The sequence below is a fragment of the Euprymna scolopes genome, chromosome 6 (assembly GCF_053919585.1).
Source record: "Euprymna scolopes isolate OS-2025 chromosome 6, ASM5391958v1, whole genome shotgun sequence".
NCBI classification, from domain to species: Eukaryota; Metazoa; Mollusca; class Cephalopoda; order Sepiida; family Sepiolidae; genus Euprymna; species Euprymna scolopes.
Genome location: NC_136487.1, coordinates 8,762,778 through 8,790,696, shown reverse-complemented (window position 1 = coordinate 8,790,696; position 27,919 = coordinate 8,762,778). Strand labels below are relative to the sequence as shown.

The window sequence follows — 27,919 nt, the reverse complement described above, 5'->3', positions numbered from 1 at the left end:
TTGTACCAGTCAATGGAAGGGAAACCCTCTATACTGGGACAATTATAATTTTTGGTAACCAGAGTGCCCCCTTTTTGCCTACAAAAGTAGGCTGGTTTTTACCCCACATTAAAAACGGCCTTGTGCCTAATTTGCTTTGGTAGGGAAACAAATAAATACATTAAGTTTTCTGATAATTGATGATGGGTAGGAAATGGGTGATCATTTAGTGTTAAATTTATATAGGTATATGATCCTCCAATTTAAAATGTAAATATTGGCCAAATACAAAAAACAAAAACAAATTCCTAGTGATATTATCGGTACACACACACAAAAAAGAATTAGTAGTGGTCTTAAAGTGGTAAAAAAAAGGTGAAATTCTATAGCGATAGAATTGGTAATTTTCTGTACAGAGGAAGGAAAAAATTTGATCCGCAAAAAATAGAATGAAACAAGTGGTGGGTAAAGATAATAATTATTCAAATTTTCTTAAAATTTTACATTTTCTTCTCACGCTGTCAATCGAAAAATAAAGATGAGATTCCATTATTTTTTTCTTTCAGACTTCTGAGTGAAGGTTCATATCACGATATAAATATAATGCAAAATGGTACTCAGTTTTCGACCATGTAGCATAATGGCAGAACGGATACCTATTTTTTTTAGACTTGTTGACTTTTATCTTAATCGAGCCCTCATGGTGAATTTTTTTTATTTTCCAAGTTTTTATACTAAAATAAATGAGCAGTTAAATTTAATATTATCAAGAGAAAACTCCCTTACAGTTATAAGAAACCCTTCCAACCGATTGTCATGGTTGATAGCACTTTTTGTGATAGTTCAACTGTCAAACTTTCCTGGGTAATATAGGAATAAATTCATAAAAGATAATGCCAAATCTGCTGCAAAGAATGTGAACTTCTACCAGGCTAGAAAACTTTTTACACCTGCCAGTATACTATATTTCTAAATTTCACCACTATTTTTCTCTGCATGAAGTATCGTTGCTACTTCTGGGCGAGTGCATTAACCACTATCCTCTCTCTCAAAAGATACAAACAAGAGTCACTAATCTAATAAGTTCCGCACTGTCTATCAAAGTCTAACTCCTGTCCCATCGCTGTAATGTTTCATCAGTATGCTTTTTTATAGATATTTCCATGGAATGTACTCCTACAAACTTATTGCATTTGTATCCTCAATATAAATACTCATGACAAGCCCAACTGGAAGCAAAATCCCAACCCTTTTTCAGTTCAATCGATAAGTCTTCAAACTCTCATAAAAATAATGTTTGATTTTTGTTTGCTGCAGCTTTGATCGGCCTTAAAAGTTTATAACCAACTGACAACAAAAAGAGATTAAGATTTTTAAAAAATTTTTTATTGCTTTTTACTATTTTCCTTCCCAACAGGGCATATTGCTACTTGAAATGTAAGGAATCGTGTTTGACAGAGGACTATAGGGAGTTGAGCAGCGAGATGCCTGTTCACACTACATTTAAACTTTTATCTGGGAGGCAGGAAATGGAGAGGTAATTCCCAAGTTTGGTAATCCAAGGGAAGAAACTATTACAGTAGAAGACTGTATGGTGGGATTTTGTCATATTAGGAGTATGTATATCGAGGGGGCTATGAGTTCATCAAAGAAAATTCCATTAAAAAAAAAAAGATATCGTAAAACAGGCAGAGGAATGTGAAATTGCGGTGATGGCACCGAGGTTGGAGCTTGACAAACATTGTGGGACAACTTATTTTATTTTTTTATTTATTTTATTTTTTATCACATTTTCACCCCAAACAAGGCACAGTACCACTTTGATGTAATGGGCTACTATCGGGGATATGAGTTGCAGGGATACTATGTAGGGAGTTGAGCAGTAAGATGATTTTTCACATTGCACTTGTACTTCTGCATGTCAGTACAGTTGAGGAAGCAGGAGCCTGGAAAGGAATTCTAAAGTTTAGCAGTTCTGGGGGAAAAAAGACCATTAGAGTAGAAGGCTTTCTTACATGTAGGGATCTCCACTGAGTAGGGGTGAAACTTTGCTGCTTATCAGGTTAGTCGGAGATAGTTACGTTGAAGGGGTACAAGGGCTTCTAGTTCGTCGGAGCATCCACCATTAAAATACTTGTAAAACAGGCAACATTACGTCGGTGGGACAGTGATTGAAGCTTAGATGATGTTCAGGACCTATCAGGTTGGCGACTCTCCTTGTCCAAGAGTGAGAGTTTAGTAGCAGATGCACCAGCCCAAATGTGACAACAATACTCCATAAATGGGCGAATGGTGGCCTTGTAGAGGTACAGGATACTTTCAAGCATAAGTAACTTTCTAGCATGGTAGAGAGAGCCTACCTTCTTCACAGCAGCCTCGGCAATTTGATATATCTGTTCTATCTCATGTTCCCTGTGAATGTTAAGCCGAAGAGTTGAACAAAGTACTTTCAGGTAATGTATCTTTAGCCATAGCTATTCGTGATTGAGAAGTTTTCTTGTAATTATTAAAGGAAACAAGCTTAGTTTTGGCAGCACTGAATGTTATCATCCATTTTGGACCCCATTCAACTACACACCGGAGGGTTTTCGCCATTGCCTTGAGTATGTGTTCATTCGTTTTCCCCTCTTACCTGTTATAGAGTGTGGTTTCGTCAGCAAATATAGCCATCTCAGAGACTATTTATCAGGGAGGTCATTTATGAATATCAGGAATAATAAAGGTCCAAGATCGACCCCTGAAATACACCCGTGTTTATATCATTGTTTAGACATACGACCATCGAGGATACCTAGATCCTTCTCTTATTCAAGAAGAATTTAATTATGTGAAGTGTTTGTCCAGTGATATTATAGAAATTGATTTTCATGCCACACCCTGTCAATACTATAGGATCTGATTTTCATACTATACCCTGTCGAAAGCCTTAGATTTATTTAGGGCTACTGCCATTCTCTCACCTGCCTTATCCAATCCATGGTATATACATTCAGAGATTACAGTTGGAATATCTGCAATAGAACGGGTTTGCCTAAATTCATATTGATGGTCGGACAGAAGTTTTGCAGCTGTAAGGCGGTGGACTAGAGCTTGATTAATTATGGGCTCAATTATTTTGGCAGAAAGAGGGAGGAGGTTAATGGAGCTATAATTTAATGGATCAGTTTTTTCACCAGAATTCTTGTAAACTGGTACCACAGAAACAGTTTTCCAGCAGTCAAGAAAGCATGGTTTATTAAGGCATTTGTTGAAGAGTTTGGAGAGAGCTGGAGCAACCTCAGCAGAGCATTTTTTAATAGTACAGCCGGGATAAGATCAGGTCCACATGCTTTTGAGGTGTCTAGGTTTTTTATGATATCATGTACTTGAGAAGGGGGTTATTAGATGATTTAGTGTGGTTTCTGTCCGCAAAGGAAAATCAGTGGTTTGCTGGGTCCAAAGTAGAGTAGAGCAAACTGATGGGTAAATGTGTTAGCTTTCTCAGTTGCCGTGCAAACAACCTCATGATTGTTGGACAGTGGAGGAATTTTTGATTGCCCATATTTTACTACACTGTTGTAGATTTTCCAGAAATCATGAGTTCCTTATTTCTGCACTTCAGTGCATTATTTGGTGGTTTTGGTATGCATGTTGTCTCTGAGCAATAGCAGTTGTGCAAGTAGAAGTAAACCATTGGGGAGATTGGGGTTTGCTATAGAACTTTCGGGTCGGAACATGTGCTTCAATTGCTGCTTTGAACCATTCAGTGGTCTCGTTTGTGCACTGTTCAGCAGGAAGAGAAAAGATATTTCCCCAGGGAGCATCTCTTATGTGATCTCTAATGGCATCCTAGTCAGCCTTATTTTAGTACTAGCATTACAAGTTGATTTTTTTCTTTTTTAGATAATTGTTATTTTATCAACTTGCATGAAAAAAAAATTATGTAAAAGATGCTTAAAATCATTTGAATTATGCAAATACCATCAGTAGTTAAAAAATTATGAGAATTTTAAGTGCCAAAATTTAGGCTTTTCCGTGGACATTTTTCTTTAGAAAAAGTGGGCTAAATTACGGACCTCAACATTTCAAGAAATTTGGTAATTTCGCCACCATTTATTTATTTTTCAAGTTATTCTCATGAAATTTGGCACTCTTATGTAAAATCATGTGTTCTTTCTGATTATGCAGTCAAATCTGATGTATCTCTTTACCATAAGCTATGAAATATAAATTCAGATGTATAAATTTTTTTTTAAACTGACGCCTGGTATCATACATTGGTTGTCTATTCATGAGGAAAACTAAGTATTATAGTGGTATTTAAATATAGCTTTATTGAGAATAGGCATTTTCCTGCCTCCTCATCAAAGGAGAGCTTTATCTTAGCTGTAGCCATTGAATGCCAAAGAGCATTCATGGCCGGTATTTACTACTCCCTTCACAGAAAAAAAAAAAATTGAGTAGATATGAATTAATCTCAGAAATAAAGAAAATTTTTCATATAGATTTTGGATTCTTGTAAAAGATGGAAATTCCCATAGTCAACCAGAACTTATGCATTTTGGGACCAGTCCAATTTTCAATTTTTTAAATCCTCTCTCTCTGGCCCAAAGTATACCCCTATTTTTTGAGATGCAACCATAAATTGTACTCTACATGAATCCTTGAATGTAGCTTCCACAGTACCAGGATACCAGGAATCCTGATAAGCAACAACTATATATTCACCAGTTGATGGTAATTTTTGTCATTTCTATTCTGTTGTTTTACTGAAAATTCAATTATGTCAACAAAGAAATAAAACGGTAATTTTTTTACCTTGTTTCCACCTTAACATTTAAAATGATTACTTTTATAGATTTTAGAGTATGCTGAAAGTGAATATCGCATTTAAATTTTTTACAAATAAGTAGTTTTCCGGGTATTAAGCAATGTCATTTCTTATGCTATCGCTGGTGACTATCTTGGTATGCGCGAGCGCGCAAATGTAACCCCGAGAAACTATGCGCAAATGCATGTACCATCAGCAATAACATAAGAAATGATATTGCTTAAAATCCGGAAAGCTACTTATGTGCAGAAAATTTAAATGCGATATTCGTTTTCAGCATACCTGAAAACCTTAAAAGATAGTAATTTTACAGAAAAATGTTAGGGTGGAAACAAGGTAAAAATTTACAAAATGCATCACAATGAAATTCTTTATTGAACCGCCTAATTATTATTTAGATATGTTCAGTTAAAAAAATAAAAACCGGTTTGTTTTACAAATTCGAAAAAATGGTCTTGACAATCAGTTAAAAATACATTCAAGTTTCATGATATATTTTATTTAATTGTTAGATGAAAGTACAGAATAGTTAATAAAACACCCTTCCTTACCTATGTTAATGATGGGTTTCTAAATGATAACCTTATTATTTCAGCATGGTAGCATAAGTGCACAAATACCTTTTATTTGTTTATATATTTTTTTACCACTAAAAAAACAAATGCATGTACTTAGTACATTTTTTTTTTTTTTTTTTTAATGCTTTTAGTACATTAAGCGTTAAAAACAACAAAATAACATCGGAAATGGCTGAAAAATTGACACTCTTCTGATGAAATTTAATACTATTAAACGAAAGCAGAATAAAAAATAAACTTTTTTTTCTGTTTTCGTTTAATAATATTAAATTTCATCAGAAGAGTGTCGATTTTTTTCAGCCATTTCCGATGTTATTAATTATATAAAGGAAAGGTGAATAACTTTATTATGTAATAATTTCTATCCCTCTTGATTTTAACTTTTTTCTGTCAAGGGAAAAAAGGTGCAAAAAAATTGAGAGAGAGACGTGTATTTTTTTTTTGGTTGACCTGAAGATCTACATTGTGTTGATTAAGAAAAGAAAAAAAATCGATGTGGACACTCAAGGCCAAATTCATTTTTTTCATTTCTCTTAAAGAGAAAAACAAGAAACCATGGAAGATTTAAAATCAACTCTGACACAACTGTGGAAATACCAGATAGGACAACAAAAAAAAAAAACGAAAAAAGATAGACTGAATTGGTTAAATACCAAATACAACAACAACAAAATGGAAGAAAGATTTCAAAAACTGTTACTGCGATAGGTGGAGGAGAAGGATGTGGAAGATGGGGGTAGGGTGGGAAGAGTGAGAGAGAGAAGTTTTAATATAATGATGCTACACACATTTTTAACGTCTTCTATTTTATTTTTATAGCACCGAGCAATGCTGAGTAGCCCTGCTAATAAATAAATAAGTCACATGGATAAAGAAAGAGAAAAAGACATTAGGAAGGTGGATAAAAGTAGCAGCTGCTAAAAAACAGTTGAGATGAAATAAGCGAATGAATATATAAAGACAAAATAAGAAAAGTTAGAAAAATGAAGAAAAGAATGGAAAGAGATCAATGCAGAAAATGGTTTGTAAAGAACTGCAAGCCTGCTATAACGTGGAGTTCTTTTTAGATTCCAAAGACGGCTCAGAATGAATTACCGTCTTCTATACATGAAAAGAAACTTGAATCTTAGGAACATCTTCTGTCATTCCAGTAATTATAAGAGCAATCAGACACATGAAAAAGAATTTCAAATATACCCGATGAACCAAGTGCAGGGGAGATACAAATAACTGCATTTTTAATCTAAAGGATAATCTATAAAACAATTGCATCAGCTCCCTTATAAGATTGCAAAAATGTTGCAGTGGACAAAATATAGCTTGGCTTATGGCAAGGAAAATGTAACAGTTGAATTTTATTTTGATCTTCCCGTTGATTCTTATACAGCAAAGACAAGAATTTGGAGTGAGAAAAAGATTAGAATTTTGTTGAAGTTGACTTGTAAATTTGTATAATCTTTGCAATTACTGAGTGCCAGGAAAAAAAAAACCGATGGAATGTTGAGTATTATCATTTGGCTTTGAGTACTTGAAGATAGGCTGAGTGAAAAGTAATCAATTTACTGTGACATTTTATTGTAGAGGTAAAGAACATTATGAAGGACGTATAAGAATCGGTAAATATGCTATCATTGAGAAGAAATGATGAGTCTTGCAAAGAAAATTAGCTTATATCAGGGTTTCTCAAAGTGGGCGCCATGGGGCCCTGGGGCTCTGTGAGTGAGGCTTTCTTAAAGAGGACCAAATGCTTTATATGGAAAAAATAAATAGCTGCAGACATTTAATTATTGATCTTTTTTACTAGAAAAAGATAGACATCTCTATAGGTGTAAGGATTTCAGGATGGTTCATGAAAAAAAATGCAACAATATTAGATTAATGAAAAACAAAATAATGGCTGTAAACATCATTAGTTAATGTTAAAATTTGAAATTCATGTTTTTCATATTTATTTTAGAAATTATCTTGTTAGTGATCTGTGAAAAACCTTTGCCTTGCTCAGGGGCTCCATGGTGTGCTGAAGTTTGGGAAACCGTGGCTTATATCATAGTATCACTATAACCCCCAGAGGGGAGGATCCTGCCACCAGAAATACAGTAGAGGAGTAGGTGCCAAAACTAAAGTGGTTTGTACTGATGATTATGGTATTGGATCTAATTGTCGACCTACTAGCTACTCTGCACTGTAGAAAGTGTGCATAAATTATTAATGCTCAAGTGCACTACAACTCTTCGAAGTGCTCAAATGCATATGTATAGAAGGGGGATGCCAAGTGTAGTTTTGTGTGATGGAATACAGATTTATATATCTCACTTTCCTTCTTCCCCAAATTCTTTATTTCCTTTTTTAATGTTCCATATCTTGAACTGTGTAACTGTTTTTGAGGAATATTTGTCTCTGAAGAGTTGTTTAGTGATATGAGGAAAATATTTTCCGCTATTGAACGAAACATGCCATATAATGAAACTTTAGGTGTGTGCCTAAATTAAAAAAAAAGAGAAAGATAGAGGTGGAGAGATAGAGATTTTAATAGAAATTTGTTTTTGCCCCGGGCAATGCCAGGTAGTCCTGCTAATTAAATATAAATGAAAATGCTTTAAAATACTTTAAAACGCAAAGAATTATCCAGGTAGGTAGAAAAAAAAGTAACTTTTATTACCTTTGGTAACAGTTCTACATTGACTATTGTTTTTTATTTATATTTTTTTTTTTACCACTTTTTCCTTTTTTTTCTGTGGAAATTCTTGACAATTACCAATGATTACATTGTGTTTTTCAACATTTATTATTAAAGACAGAAAACTAAAAAAAAAAAAACAAGCTCAGTGACGATTTAAAAAAAAAATATAAATCCTTTTTTCTTTTTTTTTTTTAAAATTAAAAGGCTTACAGAAGTAGGTAGAACCTTTTCTTTTTCATGGTAAATGTAATTGTTGTTATCATAATCATATTCATCATAGGCATTGTCCTTGACAACAACAAATTTAAAGAATAAAGTATATGTTTAATTGTTAAAAGATGTTCATTGCAGAGCTTATTTTTTAAAATCAATTGTTGGAAGGTAATTATAAGTTGTTGGTTTGTGTAAACATGATTGTAATACCGGAAGTTATCATTTAAATTTCAAAATAATCATTTTAATGTGAAACATTTTTGATTAAATCATTTTAATTAATATTACTACCTAATACTACTAATAATATTAATATGAACGAAATTATTATGTATGTGTGTGTGTGTATATATATATATATATATATATATATATATATATATATATATATATATATATAAAGAAAATTTAAGATCCAAATAAGAAACGAATTATACAGAATATTAATTTATTAGAGATCGTTTATAAAATCATGCAAATGAAACGTTTGAACCGACTGTGTTTTGTGAGTGTTCCGTTGGGTATATATATTGGATTTGAAAATACTTTAATGCATTAAATAAGCCTAAAGTGTTTTGATATAAATATAGTTTGGACTTAGTGGGGTGGGGGGATCTCGGCCTTGCCTGGTCATAAAATATGTTTAAATATATTTTAATTCATGCAGATTTCGTTTTTATTATTACAGAACCAATTCTCTATTGAATATTATATTGTACCTAATATATAGTACGTTTAAAAGATTTAAAAGAATTACTTGGGTTCCATCAGCTAGAATTGAAATTAAAATATTTAGCACTCCAGCCACATTGTCCTACCATTGACAGATAGATTAGAAAAATTCAAAATTCAACCATTTCAAGCTATGAATGAATTTGCGCAGAATCAATAGAAATATGTCGGCAAGTTGGAATAAACATTTTGCATTTCAACTTGCCGATATATTTCTGTATGTGGTATTCATCAATCCAAACAATGGTTTACTGATCATCGATCATCCTTGGTGTATGATTAATATTTCCTGTAAATTTCAGTGTTAGGTGACTAATAGTTTATCGGTTAAATATTTACACACACACACACAAATCTGTTTTATTGATATAGATAAATGGAAATATATATTGACCAGCAGTAATTATCACTTCCTACACTGATGATTGTGAAAGCATGAAACACTAGGTTTTGTATGCATAAAAATTACTAATATTTATTATGGCAAAAAAGAAAAGAAAATGTATAAATTCTGAAGATGGTATCTATTGCCGAAATATTAATTTTAAACAAATATTTGTTTATTTTACATAATATTGCATTGTAATTTGGCTTATAAACATATTTCATATGCATTTTATTTTAAAATTTAAACAATGTTTATATCACGGAAAACAAAACTGATTTTCGTATCACAGTATATTCATCTGGCATTTGAAAGTATTACTGCAGGCGAACAACATGCAGCCTTGGTACTAACTTTTTCTTCCATTTATCATCATGGTGAGAAAAAAAATTTAAAGAAAATGTATAAAATTCTGAAAATCGTGTCTATTGCCGAAATATTAATTTTAAACAAATATTTTAAAAATATAGAATAAACAAACTGTTTTAAAAACACACTTTTAAATGCAAATAAAAAGAATTTTCTTTTTTCTTTCTTTTCCTGTTTTTTTCTTTTCTAAAAATAAAAGAAAATTCTTTTTATTTGCATCTAAAAGTGTGTATTTTTAAAACAGTTTTTCTGTTTGTTCTATATTTTTCACTTCATTCAAGATGCTTCTAAGAGTCGACACATTTTCAACTAAATTAATATTTGTTTATTTTACATTATATTTCATTGTAATTGGCCTTATAAATGTATTTCATACATGTTTTAGTTTAAAATTGAAACAGTATTTATATCAAGGAAAACACAACTCTGACTTTCATCTATATGAAGTTGAAAACGTGTCGACTTTATATTTGGCAAATGCACACCTTTCCGGCTTAATAAATAAATATAAAAAAAAACTACATGCATTACCAGCCAGTGCAATTCTGATAAGACAAGGATGGATTTTTTACTTCTGAGGAAAAAAAAAGACCAACAAAGCTTAAGAACTCTTTCTCTGAAGGATTTTAAATCCGAAATTAATTAGAAAAAAAAAAAATTCATAGTTATTTGCATCTGAAAGCATGTTTTTAAAACAGTTATATATTTATATCTATTTAGTACAAATCCGTACTTCAACTAGTTCTATGATTTCAGTGATTTTATTAGTAAATATAAAGTCAGTAATTTAGTTTTGCTTTTTAGAATTTAACACCTGGGCAATACCAGGTAGCGTGTATGTGTGTGTGTGTGTTTGTATGTGTGTATGTATAAAACTAAATCTCTTCTTTTTCTTTTTAATTTGTAGATTGCCAGATTTCAGCATGTGTTCAACCTATCAGTTAGTGACTGCTAGTCAATGAGAAGATGGCGCCTGACTCTTTTGGATCAATCTATGACCTCTTAGCGCCACTTAATAATGGCAATAAAACAAATGTGGTCTCCACGACTCACCAGACTTTTGGTGCTACTCTTGATTCTTGTCTTTTACTGCGAATTCCTACACTACTATTTTGTGCTGATCCTCTGCACATGGCCAGCACTGAGCTCTCTGAACGAGGATATCACAATAGCGAAAGGTTCACGGAAGCCACTGAGAGCAATGGTTATAGCTGATACACACCTTCTTGGTAGCAGAGAAGGACACTGGTTTGATAAGATGAGACGGTATGTACTTTTCACTTGTTTCTATTATGTTTGCTCTGTTTCTTTCTTTCTGTTTCAAATACAAATTTTGTATTTCAAGTTTGCTCGATTCTCAAAGTGTTTAGCGTAACACTTTACCTGGCAAGATCAATTAGAGTTTAAGGACCCCACCAAATGGTGAAACAAGAGGAACAGCTTTTTGTAGACACCAGTTGACATTGTCTTTTGCAAATGCTAGTGGCACCTGTAACCAAACATTAAAAAAAACAAGTTGTTTGGTTTTTCACCAGCAAGATTTATTTTTTTTATTATTTACAAAACTTTTATTAAAACTATTTAAACGAAACTTTTATTAAAACTATTTAAACAAAACTTTTATTAAAACTATTTAAACAAAACTTTTATTAAAACTATTTAAACAAAACTTTTATTAAAACTATTTAAACAAAACTTTTATTAAAACTATTTAAACAAAACTTTTATTAAAACTATTTAAACAAAACTTTTATTAAAACTATTTTAACAAAACTTTTATTAAAACTATTTAAACAAAACTTTTATTAAAACTATTTTAACAAAACTTTTATTAAAACTATTTAAACAAAACTTTTATTAAAACTATTTAAACAAAACTTTTATTAAAACTATTTAAACAAAACTTTTATTAAAACTATTTAAACAAAACTTTTATTAAAACTATTTAAACAAAACTTTTATTAAAACTATTTAAACAAAACTTTTATTAAAACTATTTAAACAAAACTTTTATTAAAACTATTTAAACAAAACTTTTATTAAAACTATTTAAACAAAACTTTTATTAAAACTATTTAAACAAAACTTTTATTAAAACTATTTAAACAAAACTTTTATTAAAACTATTTAAACAAAACTTTTTAGTAAACAAACAGGATACCTATTTTACATTTTAATAGTTGTATTCTTTCATATGTATTTTAATTTACAAAATATTTTTTTTTGTCTCAAGATCGATCTTTGGGGAAACAGGGTTTTCACTACATTAAAAACCCATGTTAGCATTGAGAATGTTGATCTTTCCTGTCATCGGTTAATGAAGAATAAATCCTTCTAGACCGAGGCAATTTTTATGCATACTAAAATGCATCTTAAATAGTTTCATTTTTTTTTCTGTAAACAGCAAATATAAACAAATGAAATAAAAATTTGACTTACAAATTTCTCATAAAAAAGTAATTTGCTATTTACTTGCCTCCCCACAAGGGCAAAGTTAGATATAAGGTCAATTTTTAATGTGGGGAACAAAACATAGTTAAACAAAAAACATTTAAATAAATGGATGTTGTACAGAGATAGTATCACACAATTTGAAAACTGTATCTTGTCACAGAAATTTCTTCAAATGGGAATCTAAGTGAAATTATGTTTCTGATTTTTTTGAGATGAGGGTTGATAATTTGATTATTTGGATTCTTCGGACTACTGTTCTCATCTTCTGTGTGATTTTCACATTTCAGTAGATGCAACCTTCGACCTTTTGCCAGTGTATCTTGTTGAACCTGGGAATCTTCCTATCCTCAGTGCAGTCAGTACTAATAATACGAGGGGGCGTGCAATAAGTAATGCCCCTGACCCACTTCCAGTTGTCTGATCTAGCTGAAATTGTGCATGTGCAATGATTTATATCTCTACGGGTTATGTGGCAAATTACAGCTCTGAACTAATTATGGTTTCTGTTTTACAGGTGTTGAACTGAGTCAGGTGTGAAATGGAGCCTGTTGAATGTCGAGCAGTGATCCGGTTTTTGTATTTGAAAGGACACACACCACAGGAGACTTTTGATGAAATGAAAGAAACTTATGGTGATAATGCCCCATCATATGACCTTGTAAAACGCTGGCATCGTGAATTCAAACATGGCCGGAAATCTGTGGAAACAGCTCCCAGACCTGGTCGCCCCACTTCTGCCATTGATGAAGCATCTGTCAAGTTGAGGCTGCCATTTTGGAAGATCGGCGCATTACTATTCGCCAAATAGCCGAAGATGTCAAGATTAGTACAGGGTCTGTGGAAACTATCATTCCTGACCATTTGCATATGGTTTTATAATGTTTCTGAATTTTTGAGGTGAGGATTGATAATAATTCGGATTGATCAGACTATTGTTCTTATCTTATTATTCTCACAACGCTTCGACCAATATAACAGCAAAGATGAAAACAGTAGTCCAAACAATCTAAATAATACATATTATCAATCCTCATATAAAAAAAATGCAGAAACATTGTATCAAATCGGCATGGACTCAAATTTATACAAAAATGGAAATGACTTGACACTCTTTTCGTTTTATAAAAACATCACACATTTTCAATTTAACAAGTATGGTTCATTGAAAAAAAGAACAAAAGCATTCGTTCCACGATTCACCATTAAGAGCTGTTGCTAAGATACACCTGCAGAAGGTTGGAGCCAAAATGTGAAAATAATACCCAAGATGAGAACAGTAGTCCAAACAATCCAAATATTACATGTAAAAGACATGCAAGCAAAGATTTGCACTGATGTCTTGTAATTTTAAAAAGGAATCAAGGGAAACTAATGCTAATGTCTGAGTTCCAGAAAGTAAATTATTATTATCATTTTTTTTTTTTTACAAGGTAGTCAGCAACTACTTATCAAGGCCTGAAGGCCACCTGAGGATAAGGGCTAATGAATGTAAGGTGCAGTAATCGTAAATGGTGTAGATTGGGTAGAATTTGGATTATTTGTTGACATTGGACTTGAAGGTTATCATATTGGATTCAGCCGCAGGTAGGCACTTAGCTTTGTTCATGGAATCTGCATTTAGAGAGTAGGGGAAATTATTGATAGTGCTTGTAGCTAGTAGTGTTTTTTGTGAAAGTTTAGCAATGGGAAACCATAGATTGGAGTTCAGACGAACACTTGCGTTGAAAATAACAATAGAGCAAAGACGGGCTCGTGCAAGGTTAAATTCTCAGTGCAAGGTTAATACGAAGAACACAATTGTGAAATACTTAAGAATTGTACCTGGTAATGGCTGATGGAATGCTTGCATGTTGCGACTAATACTCAAGTTGAGAATACTATGATGAATAATCCAAATAATTAAATTAACATGTCACCTTACACCTGTCAAGTTGGACATGAATACATTTTTTTTAACAAAGTTGCCTGCATACACCTGAAGTATTATAAAAGAGTATATTTTGCTGAGGTTTCTATAGATTTGATTATGATGTAGATGATTAAAAAATATTTATTGTTGATTTTATCACCTGAATTATGATGTAGATGATTAAAAATATTTATTGTTGATTTTATCACCTGAATTATGATGTAGATGATTAAAAAATATTTAGTGTTGATTTTATCACCTGAATTATGATGTAGATGATTAAAAATATTTATTGTTGATTTTATCACCTGAATTATGATGTAGATGATTAAAAATATTTATTGTTGATTTTATCACCTGAATTATGATGTAGATGATTAAAAAATATTTAGTGTTGATTTTATCACCTGAATTATGATGTAGATGATTAAAAATATTTATTGTTGATTTTATCACCTGAATTATGATGTAGATGATTAAAAATATTTATTGTTGATTTTATCACCTGAATTATGATGTAGATGATTAAAAAATATTTAGTGTTGATTTTATCACCTGAATTATGATGTAGATGATTAAAAATATTTATTGTTGATTTTATCACCTGAATTATGATGTAGATGATTAAAAAATATTTAGTGTTGATTTTATCACCTGAATTATGATGTAGATGATTAAAAATATTTATTGTTGATTTTATCACCTGAATTATGATGTAGATGATTAAAAATATTTATTGTTGATTTTATCACCTGAATTATGATGTAGATGATTAAAAATATTTAGTGTTGATTTTATCACCTGAATTATGATGTAGATGATTAAAAATATTTATTGTTGATTTTATCACCTGAATTATGATGTAGATGATTAAAAATATTTATTGTTGATTTTATCACCTGAATTATGATGTAGATGATTAAAAAATATTTAGTGCTGATTTTAGTTTAAGAGGTAATGATACTATAACTTTAAGACTTTTTCAGTATGATTATCTTTCATTATGAAGCTCAATTGTTAAATTACCACTGAGAATTTTTGCATTTCTCATATACCTTGATTATTATCCAAAGTGCTTGAAAAAAAGTGTGTTTATGACAAATGAAATCCTCCACCTCTCAGACAGATGGCGGCATACTGAATGTAAGCAATGGGCAGTTGCAATCTGAAGGTATCTGGCATCTACTCAAATGCTGAGCTAATACGTACAAGGTGTATTTGAATCAATTCACACTTTATTTATGCCGTTATATTCATTTATTTATGACTGAATGAATTGGTTTAAGCGGGTCATAAAGAGTTAACAGAAGACAAAATGTTGTGAAAATTATCCTAACGTACAATGTGGCATCAGAAAAATATAACATTTAAGAAGTTACCAGTTCAATTTACAGTATATATTAATGAATCTATTTGTTGGCAATAATCTGTGAAGCTGAAAAAATCTGAATATGTATCCAAGTGGAAAATATGTAAGCCGCCAATTTTCAAGTGAGTGCAATAATGCAATGCATAAAAACTATTCAGGTATAAGTTTGACGTTACATGTTATGGCAATTTAAAAAGCTTGTAAAGAATTATACATTTTTTGCCTACCTGTTTCAGAAAAAGGGAGACAAAAATTGTCCATGAAAAATGGTCTATTTTTAGCTAATCACTCTTGAAAAAGCCCATGAAACAGTGGGCGAAACGTCAAGGATTTCTATTTTAAATTTATATTGTCCAATTTTTATCCCTTTATTATATTGTTTCGATATCAACAACAGTATTATTAAAGCAATAAATTCAATAATGGAGTATCATTAGTAAGAACTATCAAAAACTTGCGCTGATCTGAATTGTAATTTTTTTGCAGATAAAAACATAGAAAAATGATCCTAGTCTGATAAAATAGTTTCTGAAAAAAAAAAAATTCAAAATGTTCTAGTCATCTTAAAACATTGACTAACAATGAAGAAAATTAATCAGATCATCAGAAACACTCATTTGTCAGATGCATTGCAATTTAGGTCTAACATCGAAAATGTAAGAGAGTCTATTTTATATATAATTGGCCAACTATAGCCTAGGGAAACCTGACCGCTCCCTTTCATTAGCTGCTATATTAAGGTGTAGGGGAGGGTGCCACTCAATTTTCAGGATTACTCCACTTACCCTTGATCTTCCCCGTATAACTCTGAGTATTTAGCAAATGAATTTTTTAAGTGTTTGATATGACTTTACTGAAGATTGAACCCTAGTCTTCTAGCCCATTAGTGGACACTTTTAGCATTATGCCAAATGAACTGGGAGAACACACACACACACGCACACACACACACAGTTTGTGTTATAAAGTTTTCCTTTGATGATGAACTATAAAGAGAAAGAAATTGGAGTCAGTTTTATGTAGATTAAAGTCAGGTAAAAAAGATATTTTTTTTTTTCAAGGTGAATTTCTCTTAACCAGAAAGGTTAAGATTTGTTTTTTATTTAAAAACTTTTGACATTTTCATGCTTTTCCAGTTGTTTTGTCCATTCTGACATTCAAAGTTTAAAAAAGATTTTTTTTTATATCTGTATCTGCTTTTCGCATCACAAGCATCCACGCTCTCTTGCTCAATCTCACCACATTTCCATCTTTCTCTCAATCTCTTTCAGTTGTTCTCAAATGCTATTGTAGCCTTTCCCCACAGTTCTTTTTTACAGCCTCTCTTTGCAATTTTTTTATTGTTTTTTTTTTCCTGTTTTTTAAAAAAAAATTTTTTTTTCCTTTTATTCACCCGAAACAAATCATATTGCAACTAAAATATGAGGAGCTAATGCAATTAAAGGTCGGTTTTATAGGGAGCATCATATATAGGGAAGAGTTGTGCACAAGGTGTTTGTTCACATTACATTTAAATTTCTGCATGTTAGTACAATTGAGAGAGGAAGGAGAGAATTAAAGCAAGCAGTCTCAGGCAAAAAGAGTAGAAAGTTTTCCAGCATTTGGGGTGGGATTTTGCTGCTTGTTGGGTTTGTCCAAGGTATTTATGATAATGCTGGTACAAGTGTAGCAAGGTCATTGGCGCACATTCACAGGGAAGTATTTGTAAATCAAACACAGTGATGCAACATTGTGGCAATGGAACAGTGTGTAGAGCTTTATAAATAGTGTAGGACCTATTAGGTTGGAGACCCCCCTTTTTTTTTTCTGTCCAAGTGAAAGAAACTAATGGTTGGTGCACGAAACCTCTAATCTGGGCAAATAGTGGCTTTATAGAGATACAGGGTACTAGCAGATTTGACAAGTTTTCTAGCAAGGTAGAGGGAGCTCATCTTGTTTGCAGTAGCCTAAATATTTTCTCTGCATTTATTCCAATTCGTATTGCCTGTGAATATTAGACTGAAAAGTTTGAATGTTAGCCTCTCGAGAAGAGCATTATCGGCCATGGCAATCGTGGAGTGGAAATGTTTCTTATCTCTACTGTTGTATAAAAGTCACTTTGTGTGTGTGTGAGTTCCTTCCTTATAGGTTCCAAAATGGCTGAGTCTATCGTTTGCAAATTTCACACAAAGCTAATTTATGTATGGTAGTGTTCTTAGATATGCTTTGTACAGAGATTTATTTGATAAGTCTCGAAAATTGAAAAAAAATTTGATCTTAAAAAATAGCTATTCTCTCTTATAGATAAAAAGAATAATTTTTAGAGGGAATATTTTACATTACACCGGCAAAGAAAATAATAAAATTTCAGCAAATCATTTCTTAAAAAGCAGATTTATTATAATCTGGAGATATTGCTTAGTGGTAGAGCATTCGATTACAGATCGAATGATCCCCAGGTTCAAGCCTGGGTGTACCTCACAATTTTATTTTAATTTTTTCTTATTAATAAATTCAGTTTACGATAAAAGATGTACCATTTAAAATTGCTGCAAGTCATTTCTTCGTTTGCATATTTTCAAACTAAACATTAACCATTGTCAAGCCCAAATATCAGCTGACGTGATATTGTAAACAAACACAGATGGAATTTGATGAATGACATTATGTATGTATCGACTATGTATTATATGTATTGACTCCTAGGACAAACCTACATTAATGTGATGTGTTTGTATATACAACGATAAACCTGGATGCTTCTTTGGACTAAGGAGGATTGGATTATGTTAAATATTCATCCAGAATGCTGTATGAATTAAGTTTCTTTAGATAACCTTCATGCCAGACCTTTTCAAAGACTTTGGATATATCAAGCACTCTACATTCACCTGCCTTATCCAGCGTATGGTATATGCGTTCAGTAATGACCACTAGAATATACATAGTAGAACAGGATTGCCTAAATTGTTGGTCAGAAATAAATTTAGCATTTTCGAAACTATCACTATATTGATTAATAATTCATTCAAGATTTTATCAAAGTGGATGGAGATTAATGAGAGTGATAATTTTTAAGCATTGGTATCACAAAGGAAATTTTTCAGCAATCAGGAAAGCAAGATTCGGCAAGGCATTAGATATCTATATCTCTATATATAAAATGCAAAATATGTGTTAGTGTGTGCACATTTTTTGTATGTCCGGCAAAGGTTTTTGGAGCGTGGCGTACTCGGATGGGGGGGGGATTACTGTTTCTTAGAACTTTTTATATACTCTCTAGATTATAATATCTATGATTTATGAAACGAGGTCATGTATATCTTTTATTTGGACGACTTTTACATATTATTTTCGCAATATTTTTTGGTCTTCATGTGTTTCTTTTGCTTTTTCGTATAAAAGTGAAACTGATTCGAAAAAAATAATAGTGTCGCTGGCCTTCGTGGCGAGCAGGTGTTGAAGGCAATCAGTTTTGATCACTGTGGAAAATACCTTTTGTATCAGACAATTGCTATTCATTAAGACACTGCCAGAGCTCCCCGCTCTTTGAGCGAGCTGATTTTCCCCCACTATGGCAGAAAGAACTGGCTTCCAGCCAAACTTAAGCACGTGTTTTCATTTCTCCTGCGTGAACTCATTCACCTTCAGCATGTCAACTTTTTAATTGTTAAATTAGAACATTATTCACTTCCTGTCCTGTCATGGCCAAGCGGTAAGATGCCATTTTTTTCTCCTTTCTTTTCCACCTTTGCGTCAGGGCTTTGGGTTTGAGCCTATCTGCCTACTAAAACTTTTTTTTTTTTCTTTTACATTTCAAAACACCCGGGCAACGCCAGCCATCCACGTTAGTCTATATATATAAATAGCGAAAATGTGTATTAGTGTGTGTGAGCATTTTTTTCTGTATGTCTGCCAAAGGCTTTTTTCGCCGGGCTTCTCGGTCAGGTCACTCCTTAACTTTTTATATACCCCTAGATTATATCTACCAATTATGACCGTCTATCTTTAATTTGCCTGACTTTTACGCGCTATTTTCAAGATTTTTTTTGATTGCCGCATAAAAAAAGCGAATGCTGGGGTGGGGAAACAGAAACTGGCTTGCAGCGCCAAACTTTGTTTGACCTTAATAAGGTCAGACATCACGTGAGTTAACTTTCTCTCACCTGTCAATTTCACTTTATAAACATTAAATTAAGACACTTTTCACTTCCTCTCCCTTCGTGGCCGAGATGGTTAGGTGTCATGGTTTTTTTCCCTTTCGTTTCGACCTTCGCGTCAAGGCTTTGGGTTCAAGCCTACGTTCCTACTAAAACTTTTTTTTCTTTTACACTTCCAAACACCCGGCCAACGTTTTTTTTTAAACAGGGTTGTTTTGATCTCCCCCCCCTCTTCCCCAACACGCACACCTCTAAACACTTGGGCAACGCCGGGTACCCCTGCTAGTATATATAGATATAAAAGACACAAGGGCCACATGCGTTTTTGTATGTTCAGCAAAGACTTTTTTTGCCAGGGTTCTCAGGGGGGTTACTATTCTTTATAACTTTTTATATGCTCCTTAGATTATAATATCTACGATTTGCGAAGGGGTGTCTTATCCAGATTTAATTTGATTGACTTTTATAAAATTCACGTTATTCATTCCTCTTGTGTGTTTGTTCAGCTTTTTCATATAAATGTGAAACTATATCGAAAGTGAAATCATCTACCTGGCCTTTTGTGCTGGGATGCCCAGAAAGCAATCAGCTTTGATGAATGTTGGAGAAACGCTTCATATCAGACAATTGCTATTCATTTGGACACTTCGTTTTTGTTTCTTTATACTTCCTAGATTATAATATCTCTGATATGCGAACGGACGTCATTTCTACATTTATTTTGATCGACTTTTAAAAAATTTCCTCTATTCTATCCTTTCGCGTGTTTATTTGTCTTTCGTATAAATAAAGCGAAACTAATCAAAGCAAAATGGGTCGCCTCTGGTACCTCCAGAAAAGCAGTTAGCTTTGATCAACATGGGGGGAAACCCTTCATATCAGACAATTGCTATTCATTTGGAGAGCTCCCTCTTTTTGGGGGAAGCTGGTTTTCCCCAACATTGTGGGGAAATGAAACGGCGGAAGCTGAACTGGCCTCCAGCCAACATTCGTTTCTGCAAGTCAACTTTTTCATCGACATCGCTCAATTTAATCGCTTTTCACTTCCTATGTCTCCCTAGCATAGCGAGAAAATCTCACATTTTCTTTCACTTTCTTTTCCACCTTCGGGTTCTTTTTTTTTTCTTTTACACCTACAAAAACCCAGGCAACGCCAGGTACCCCCGCTAGTACAATATAAAGAGGACAGAGGATAGCTCAGTAGAGCATTTCTTTATTATTATTATTATTATTATTATTATTATTATTATTATAGCAGAGATGTTTTGTTAGTATTAAATTATTTTATAGTTTTATTCTAGTTATGGAAATAGATGATGATCAGTCTGATTTCCGTCTGTAGTGGAAAATTAGGGAGAGTGGGTTATGATGTCCAGGGTAGAGTTTAACATGAACCACTGGGCTGTTACATGATAAAAGGGCTGTCCCCTTTTTATGTAAGTAAAAAAATAGGGAATTATTTAAATGTAAATATGAAATAGGATAGTCAAGGATTCGAACTTGCGAAGCTAGATTTGGAAATGAAAATTCCAATCATAAGTTAAAATAAATACATAATGTTATCGAAATAAGGAATTGCAATTGTTTAGCTTGCATATCTGTATATGGAAAAGGAATGTAATAATGAAATTTGTTTCTGTTAAGGAATGTAATCGTCAATTGAAATTGTAAACATATATTGTAAAAATGTTATTTGAAAAATAGGTTACTGAACTCGGGTTCATGTCAAGTTTGGTAACGTGACGCATGTCATCCAACGTGCTTTATGAGCACATGTTTAATCATGCAATGACGTGACGTTCTCAATATAGGTAGAGTTTTGAGATAGAGTCTGGGAGAAGATTCGGAGAGAAGTAAAGAGGTTCAGACCGATTCTCCGTTAGAATCAAGACACCCTCTAGAAGTGAGAGGGTTTTAGAAATAACCATGTAAAGAAAGTTTGAATTCCTCAAGCGAAATCATGGACCGGTCATGAAATAAAGGATGTCATCATCTTTGTGTATCTGCGTCTTCGTGTTGTGATTCAACAGAAAAGGTATTGTCCATTTATGTTATAAGAACTTTGTGAAAATCATCATCTCAAAAATAGGTGAGAAATATATGTATCAATATTTATAGAAACACTCCCGTTCGTACAGAACTGTCTCTCTCTTTATATATACATGTTTATGTCTCCAATATGCTATCTTTTAAAACATGAACACGCCTAAGACTGTCTCTATCACACTAAGACTTTCTAATACTAACATGAACAACAATACAGAATGTACGTTCATTAATAATAGCACCCCTATGCAATAGGGCAAGCAGGTCATCTTTATATATTGCTGTGCAAGCACACCAACGAGTCGTTCTTGTTGTGTAAAAGAAGGGCGTTTCTTTTGGGTATTGTTCAATTTGTTAGGCACCCATTTATCAATTCTTTTCCAGTCCCGGAAATGGCAGAAACCGTTTATGAGTTAACATTACTATAATTCATGTATATTTTTAACAGTTGGGTGAGAGATATGAAGTCAGTCCCGGAAATGGCAGAAACCGTTTACAGGTTAACATTACTATGAAATGTGAGTTTTTTTTTTTTTTTTTTTTTTTTACCTAGGCATAACCACTTATCAAGGCCTAGAGACCACTCGAGGATAAGGGTTAACAGTGTACAGTAGTCAGTTGGACAATATAGTAATCGTTAGTAATGGAAATTCGGTAAATTTGTTAACTTATAGGGAACGGTTCATCAAGAACTTGTTTACGTTGGACTTCAAGACCACCATATTGTAGTCAGCTGGAAAGCAGGAAAACGGAAGACAATTCCACAGGCGTGCAATTCTAAGAAAAAAGTTTTGTTCATGGAATTTACGTTTAGGTTTAGGCACAGATAAAGAGTGGGGGGAATTATTGATAGTGTTTTCAGGTAGATGAGTGTTTCTTGTGAAAGTTTGGCGAGGGGGGACCAGAGATTGAAGTTCATTCAAGCACTTGCCATGAAAATAACGATAAAGCAGAGACAAACTCGCAACATCTCTTCTGTGAGATAGAGGTTGCAGAGAAGAGAAAAGGACACCTCCTATGAGGCTACGAAGTCTATTTTGAACTCTATCAAGACAGAAGTCCTTTCTAGCAGCTCCTGCCCAGATGTGGCAACAGTGCTCCATCCTTGGACATACCTAGCTTTTATATACAGTAGATAGAAAATTACATCAGCAGCGAGATATCTACTGGATCAATAGAAGGATCCCACTATTTTTCCAGCGGCCTTGGCAACAGATTTGATGTACATGTTCCATTTAAGATCAGGAGTAAAGGTCAAACCCAGAAGCTTGTCAAAACATGAGGCCTCCCCAAGACTAGAGCCATTCATTTTAATTAATGCCAGATGAGGATCAGAACATTGATGATGTAAAGATAGAAGCTTGGTTTTAGATGCATTAAAAGTAACCAACCACTCCTTTCCCCATTGTACTACGTGCTCAAGATCAGAGGAGAGAGAATCAGAGAGAACTTGGTCATTTACGGTCTTAGATGTGCTACCATAAATGGTAGTGTCATCAGCATAAATGTCTACGAATGCTGTAAGGATGTGATTTGGAAGATCATTAAAGTAGATCAAGAAAAGAGTTGGGCCCAGCATTAATACTGTGAGCTTTTGATTTTTGCCCATCAACTACTACTCTTATGAACCTATCAGAGAGAAATGATTTAATAATTGAGAAGACATTTCCAGCTATACCATAGCTGGAGATCTTGTGAATTAAACCTTTATGCCATACTCTATCAAAGGCCTTTGATATGTCGAGCAATTGCCCTAGAAAGGTTGCTTCCGTCGAGAGATTCGCTAATCCTATGAGATATAACTGTAAGCACATCTGCTGTAAATCTAGCAGAACGGAAACCATATTGTGTGTTATTAAGAAGGTTATTTTTGCTGAGATGGTTGATTACTTTTCTATTTAACACAGATTCCAGCAACTTATTTGATTGGTGTGCTTGTAATGAAATAAACAGCCCAGACAATGTATCAAAGTTATTATTTTAGTAAGAGGGGGGGGGCGAGAATGTGGGTTACATTATAAAAAATGATTGTCGAAATTAGTAACATATCCAAGAATTATGAAAAATGATGAAATATGAGTTATTTAATTGGTGTGTTTGTAATGAAATAAACAGCCCAGACAATGTATCAAAGTTATTAATTATTTTAGTAAGAGGAGGGGGGGATAATGTGGGTTGAATCATGAAAAATGATTGTCGAAATTAGTAACATATCCAAGAATTATGAAAAATGATGAAATATGAGTTATTTAATTGGTGTGTTTGTAATGAAATAAACAGCCCAGACAATGTATCAAAGTTATTAATTATTTTAGTAAGAGGAGGGGGGGATAATGTGGGTTGAATCATGAAAAATGATTGTCGAAATTTGTAACATATCCAAGAATTATGGGATTCAACGAGATAGATCCAAATATATACTAGCAGAATACCCATAGTCACCCGGGATTAAATGAGATACATGCTAATATATACTAGCAGAATACCTGGCGTTGCCCGGTATTGAATGAAATAGGGGAGAATATATACTAGCAAAATACCCGGAGTCGCTTGGGATTGAATGAGATAGTTGGAAATATACATTGGAAGAATACCCTGCATCGCCCAGGATTGAAGGTGGAAATATATAGAAGCAGCATACCAGGCATCACCCGGGATTTAAGAAGGCAGGTGCAAATAAATACTAACAGATTACCTGGCATTGCCTGGGATTTAATGAGATAGGTACAAATACAGATTAGACGAATGCTTAGCGTCGCCTGGGATTGTATTAGATAGCTGCACATATACACTAGCAGAATACCTGGTGTTGCTCAAGATTGAATGAGATAGGTGAGAAAATATACTAATAATATGTCTGGTGTCGCCCGGGATTGAAGGAGATTGATGAAAATATATATTAGCAGAATTCCTGGCGTTGCTTTGGATTGAATGAGATAGGGGCAAATATATACTAGCAGAATAACCAGCATGACTCTGGATTAAATGAGGGTGCTAGAATATAAAGTTTGTACCAGAAATGGCTTAAACAATTTCTATCTCAAAATTACTTTATTTGTGAAGTTGATTCCGGATATGGCTGAAACAGTTTACGATCTCAAAATTAGATTAATACATATACATTGTTGGTTTTCTATGAAAGTTTACTAGGCCAGTTTCTGTAGGGGTGAGCTATATTTTTTTTGAATTTTTTATGTTATCATTTAGGAACGATATGATGGTTACCTATATACAAATACAAATTTTGAATTTAAATACAAGTGAAACTTTTTTTTTTTAACCAGATGACTTTATTGAAATAGAATTATTAATTTTGAACTATAATTCCAGATGACTTTATTGAAATAGAATTATTAATTTTGAACTATAATTCCAGATGACTTTATTGAAATAGAATTATTAATTTTGAACTATAATTCCAGATGACTTTATTGAAATAGAATTATTAATTTTGAACTATAATTCCAGATGACTTTATTGAAATAGAATTATTAATTTTGAACTATAATTCCAGATGACTTTATTGAAATAGAATTATTAATTTTGAACTATAATTCCAGATGACTTTATTGAAATAGAATTATTAATTTTGAACTATAATTCCAGATGACTTTATTGAAATAGAATTATTAATTTTGAACTATAATTCCAGATGACTTTATTGAAATAGAATTATTAATTTTGAACTATAATTCCAGATGACTTTATTGAAATAGAATTATTAATTTTGAACTATAATTTCAGATGACTTTATTGAAATAGAATTATTAATTTTGAACTATAATTCCAGATGACTTTATTGAAATAGAATTATTAATTTTGAACTATAATTCCAGATGACTTTATTGAAATAGAATTATTAATTTTGAACTATAATTCCAGATGACTTTATTGAAATAGAATTATTAATTTTGAACTATAATTCCAGATGACTTTATTGAAATAGAATTATTAATTTTGACCTATAATTCCAGATGACTTTATTGAAATAGAATTATTAATTTTGAACTATAATTCCAGATGACTTTATTGAAATAGAATTATTAATTTTGACCTATAATTCCAGATGACTTTATTGAAATAGAATTATTAATTTTGACCTATAATTCCAGATGACTTTATTGAAATAGAATTATTAATTTTGAACTATAATTCCAGATGACTTTATTGAAATAGAATTATTAATTTTGAACTATAATTCCAGATGACTTTATTGAAATAGAATTATTAATTTTGAACTATAATTCCAGATGACTTTATTGAAATAGAATTATTAATTTTGAACTATAATTCCAGATGACTTTATTGAAATAGAATTATTAATTTTGAACTATAATTCCAGATGACTTTATTGAAATAGAATTATTAATTTTGAACTATAATTCCAGATGACTTTATTGAAATAAAATTATTAATTTTGAACTATAATTCCAGATGACTTTATTGAAATAGAATTATTAATTTTGAACTATAATTCCAGATGACTTTATTGAAATAGAATTATTAATTTTGAACTATAATTCCAGATGACTTTATTGAAATAGAATTATTGATTTTGAACTATAATTCCAGATGACTTTATTGAAATAGAATTATTAATTTTGAACTATAATTCCAGATGACTTTATTGAAATAGAATTATTAATTTTGAACTATAATTCCAGATGACTTTATTGAAATAGAATTATTAATTTTGAACTATAATTCCAGATGACTTTATTGAAATAGAATTATTAATTTTGAACTATAATTCCAGATGACTTTATTGAAATAGAATTATTAATTTTGAACTATAATTCCAGATGACTTTATTGAAATAGAATTATTGATTTTGAACAATAATTCCAGATGACTTTATTGAAATAGAATTATTAATTTTGAACTATAATTCCAGATGACTTTATTGAAATAGAATTATTAATTTTGAACTATAATTCCAGATGACTTTATTGAAATAGAATTATTAATTTTGAACTATAATTCCAGATGACTTTATTGAAATAGAATTATTAATTTTGAACTATAATTCCAGATGACTTTATTGAAATAGAATTATTAATTTTGAACTATAATTCCAGATGACTTTATTGAAATAGAATTATTAATTTTGAACTATAATTCCAGATGACTTTATTGAAATAGAATTATTAATTTTGAACTATAATTCCAGATGACTTTATTGAAATAGAATTATTAATTTTGAACTATAATTCCAGATGACTTTATTGAAATAGAATTATTAATTTTGAACTATAATTCTTCTAACAATTTACATTTTGAAATTATAGATATCAGAAATTTTATTCAATTAGAGAAATATCCAGTAAAGTAAAATGAATTTTATCCTTGTTATAATATTTCTAGTATCCCTGTCAAAAAATTTGAAGGTTCTGTTTATAGACAGGGGTGATAAGAACTGACCACGCTTTGCTACTAACCAATCAGAAACCAGAATCACTCCATAAAATATACTGAACCTCTTAGAATTTGTGCACATACTTTTTTATTACACGGAAAGGAACTTTGCTCTTTGTCTCAGGATTTCTTTAGATTGGTTACCTACTGGAAATGCTATTCTTTGTTTGCAAGCTTTTGTAATTCAAAGCTTCATTGGATTGATACAACCATTTTGTTTGGAACAAAATTTCTTTTCTAAAACGAAAATGACTGCAACTCAGAAATCCTGTTCAAGTTGCCGCCATAGATCAGTACACACAAGCAGAGTCACATGAACAAAATAGGTTTATCTGCTTAACAACCATTCCATTTGTGATTGCACTATTACTAAAAATAGGTAACAGCGATCTAAAATGACAAATATATTAAGGTTGGGCGTGGAATTTCTTGAGTTAATCAACTTTCCAAGGCAACACCGGGACACAGAACAACTAGTTTAACAATTTTTTATATCATGTATAAAGGCTTAGTATTTTGATTGTTGGAGGTTTTTCGGTCATTTCACTTTTAGAGGCAGCAACACGAGTTCTGCTCGTAATATATATATATATATATATCTATATATATATATATATATATATATTCTTTTAACCTCCACATTTATCAATTATGCAGAGCTAGTTACTATGAAAGAAAATTCACACATCTTTTATCTTCTCAGATTATGAAAGCTATAATCAATAACTCTTCGTTATTGATACCAAGATTATGAATAGATGTCCATCGATGTAGATTCACTTGACATTAAGCATGTCAATACGCAATCTACCTGACTGCGTAAAATATCCACTCAAAGAAA

General features: G+C 32.0%; 1 protein-coding gene across 1 annotated transcript in view; it reads left to right on the top strand.

Annotated features, from left to right (window-relative positions):
- The window catches only part of LOC145277492 (metallophosphoesterase 1-like), a 148,091-nt gene that overhangs the window by 3,432 nt on the left and 116,740 nt on the right, over nucleotides 1-27,919 (top strand). Inside the window, exon 2 of the mRNA XM_080128879.1 lies at nucleotides 10,654-11,012. Within this exon, the coding sequence (XP_079985005.1) occupies nucleotides 10,765-11,012 (248 nt within the window). The 5' untranslated portion in view covers nucleotides 10,654-10,764. The remainder of the gene's footprint in view (nucleotides 1-10,653; nucleotides 11,013-27,919) is intronic.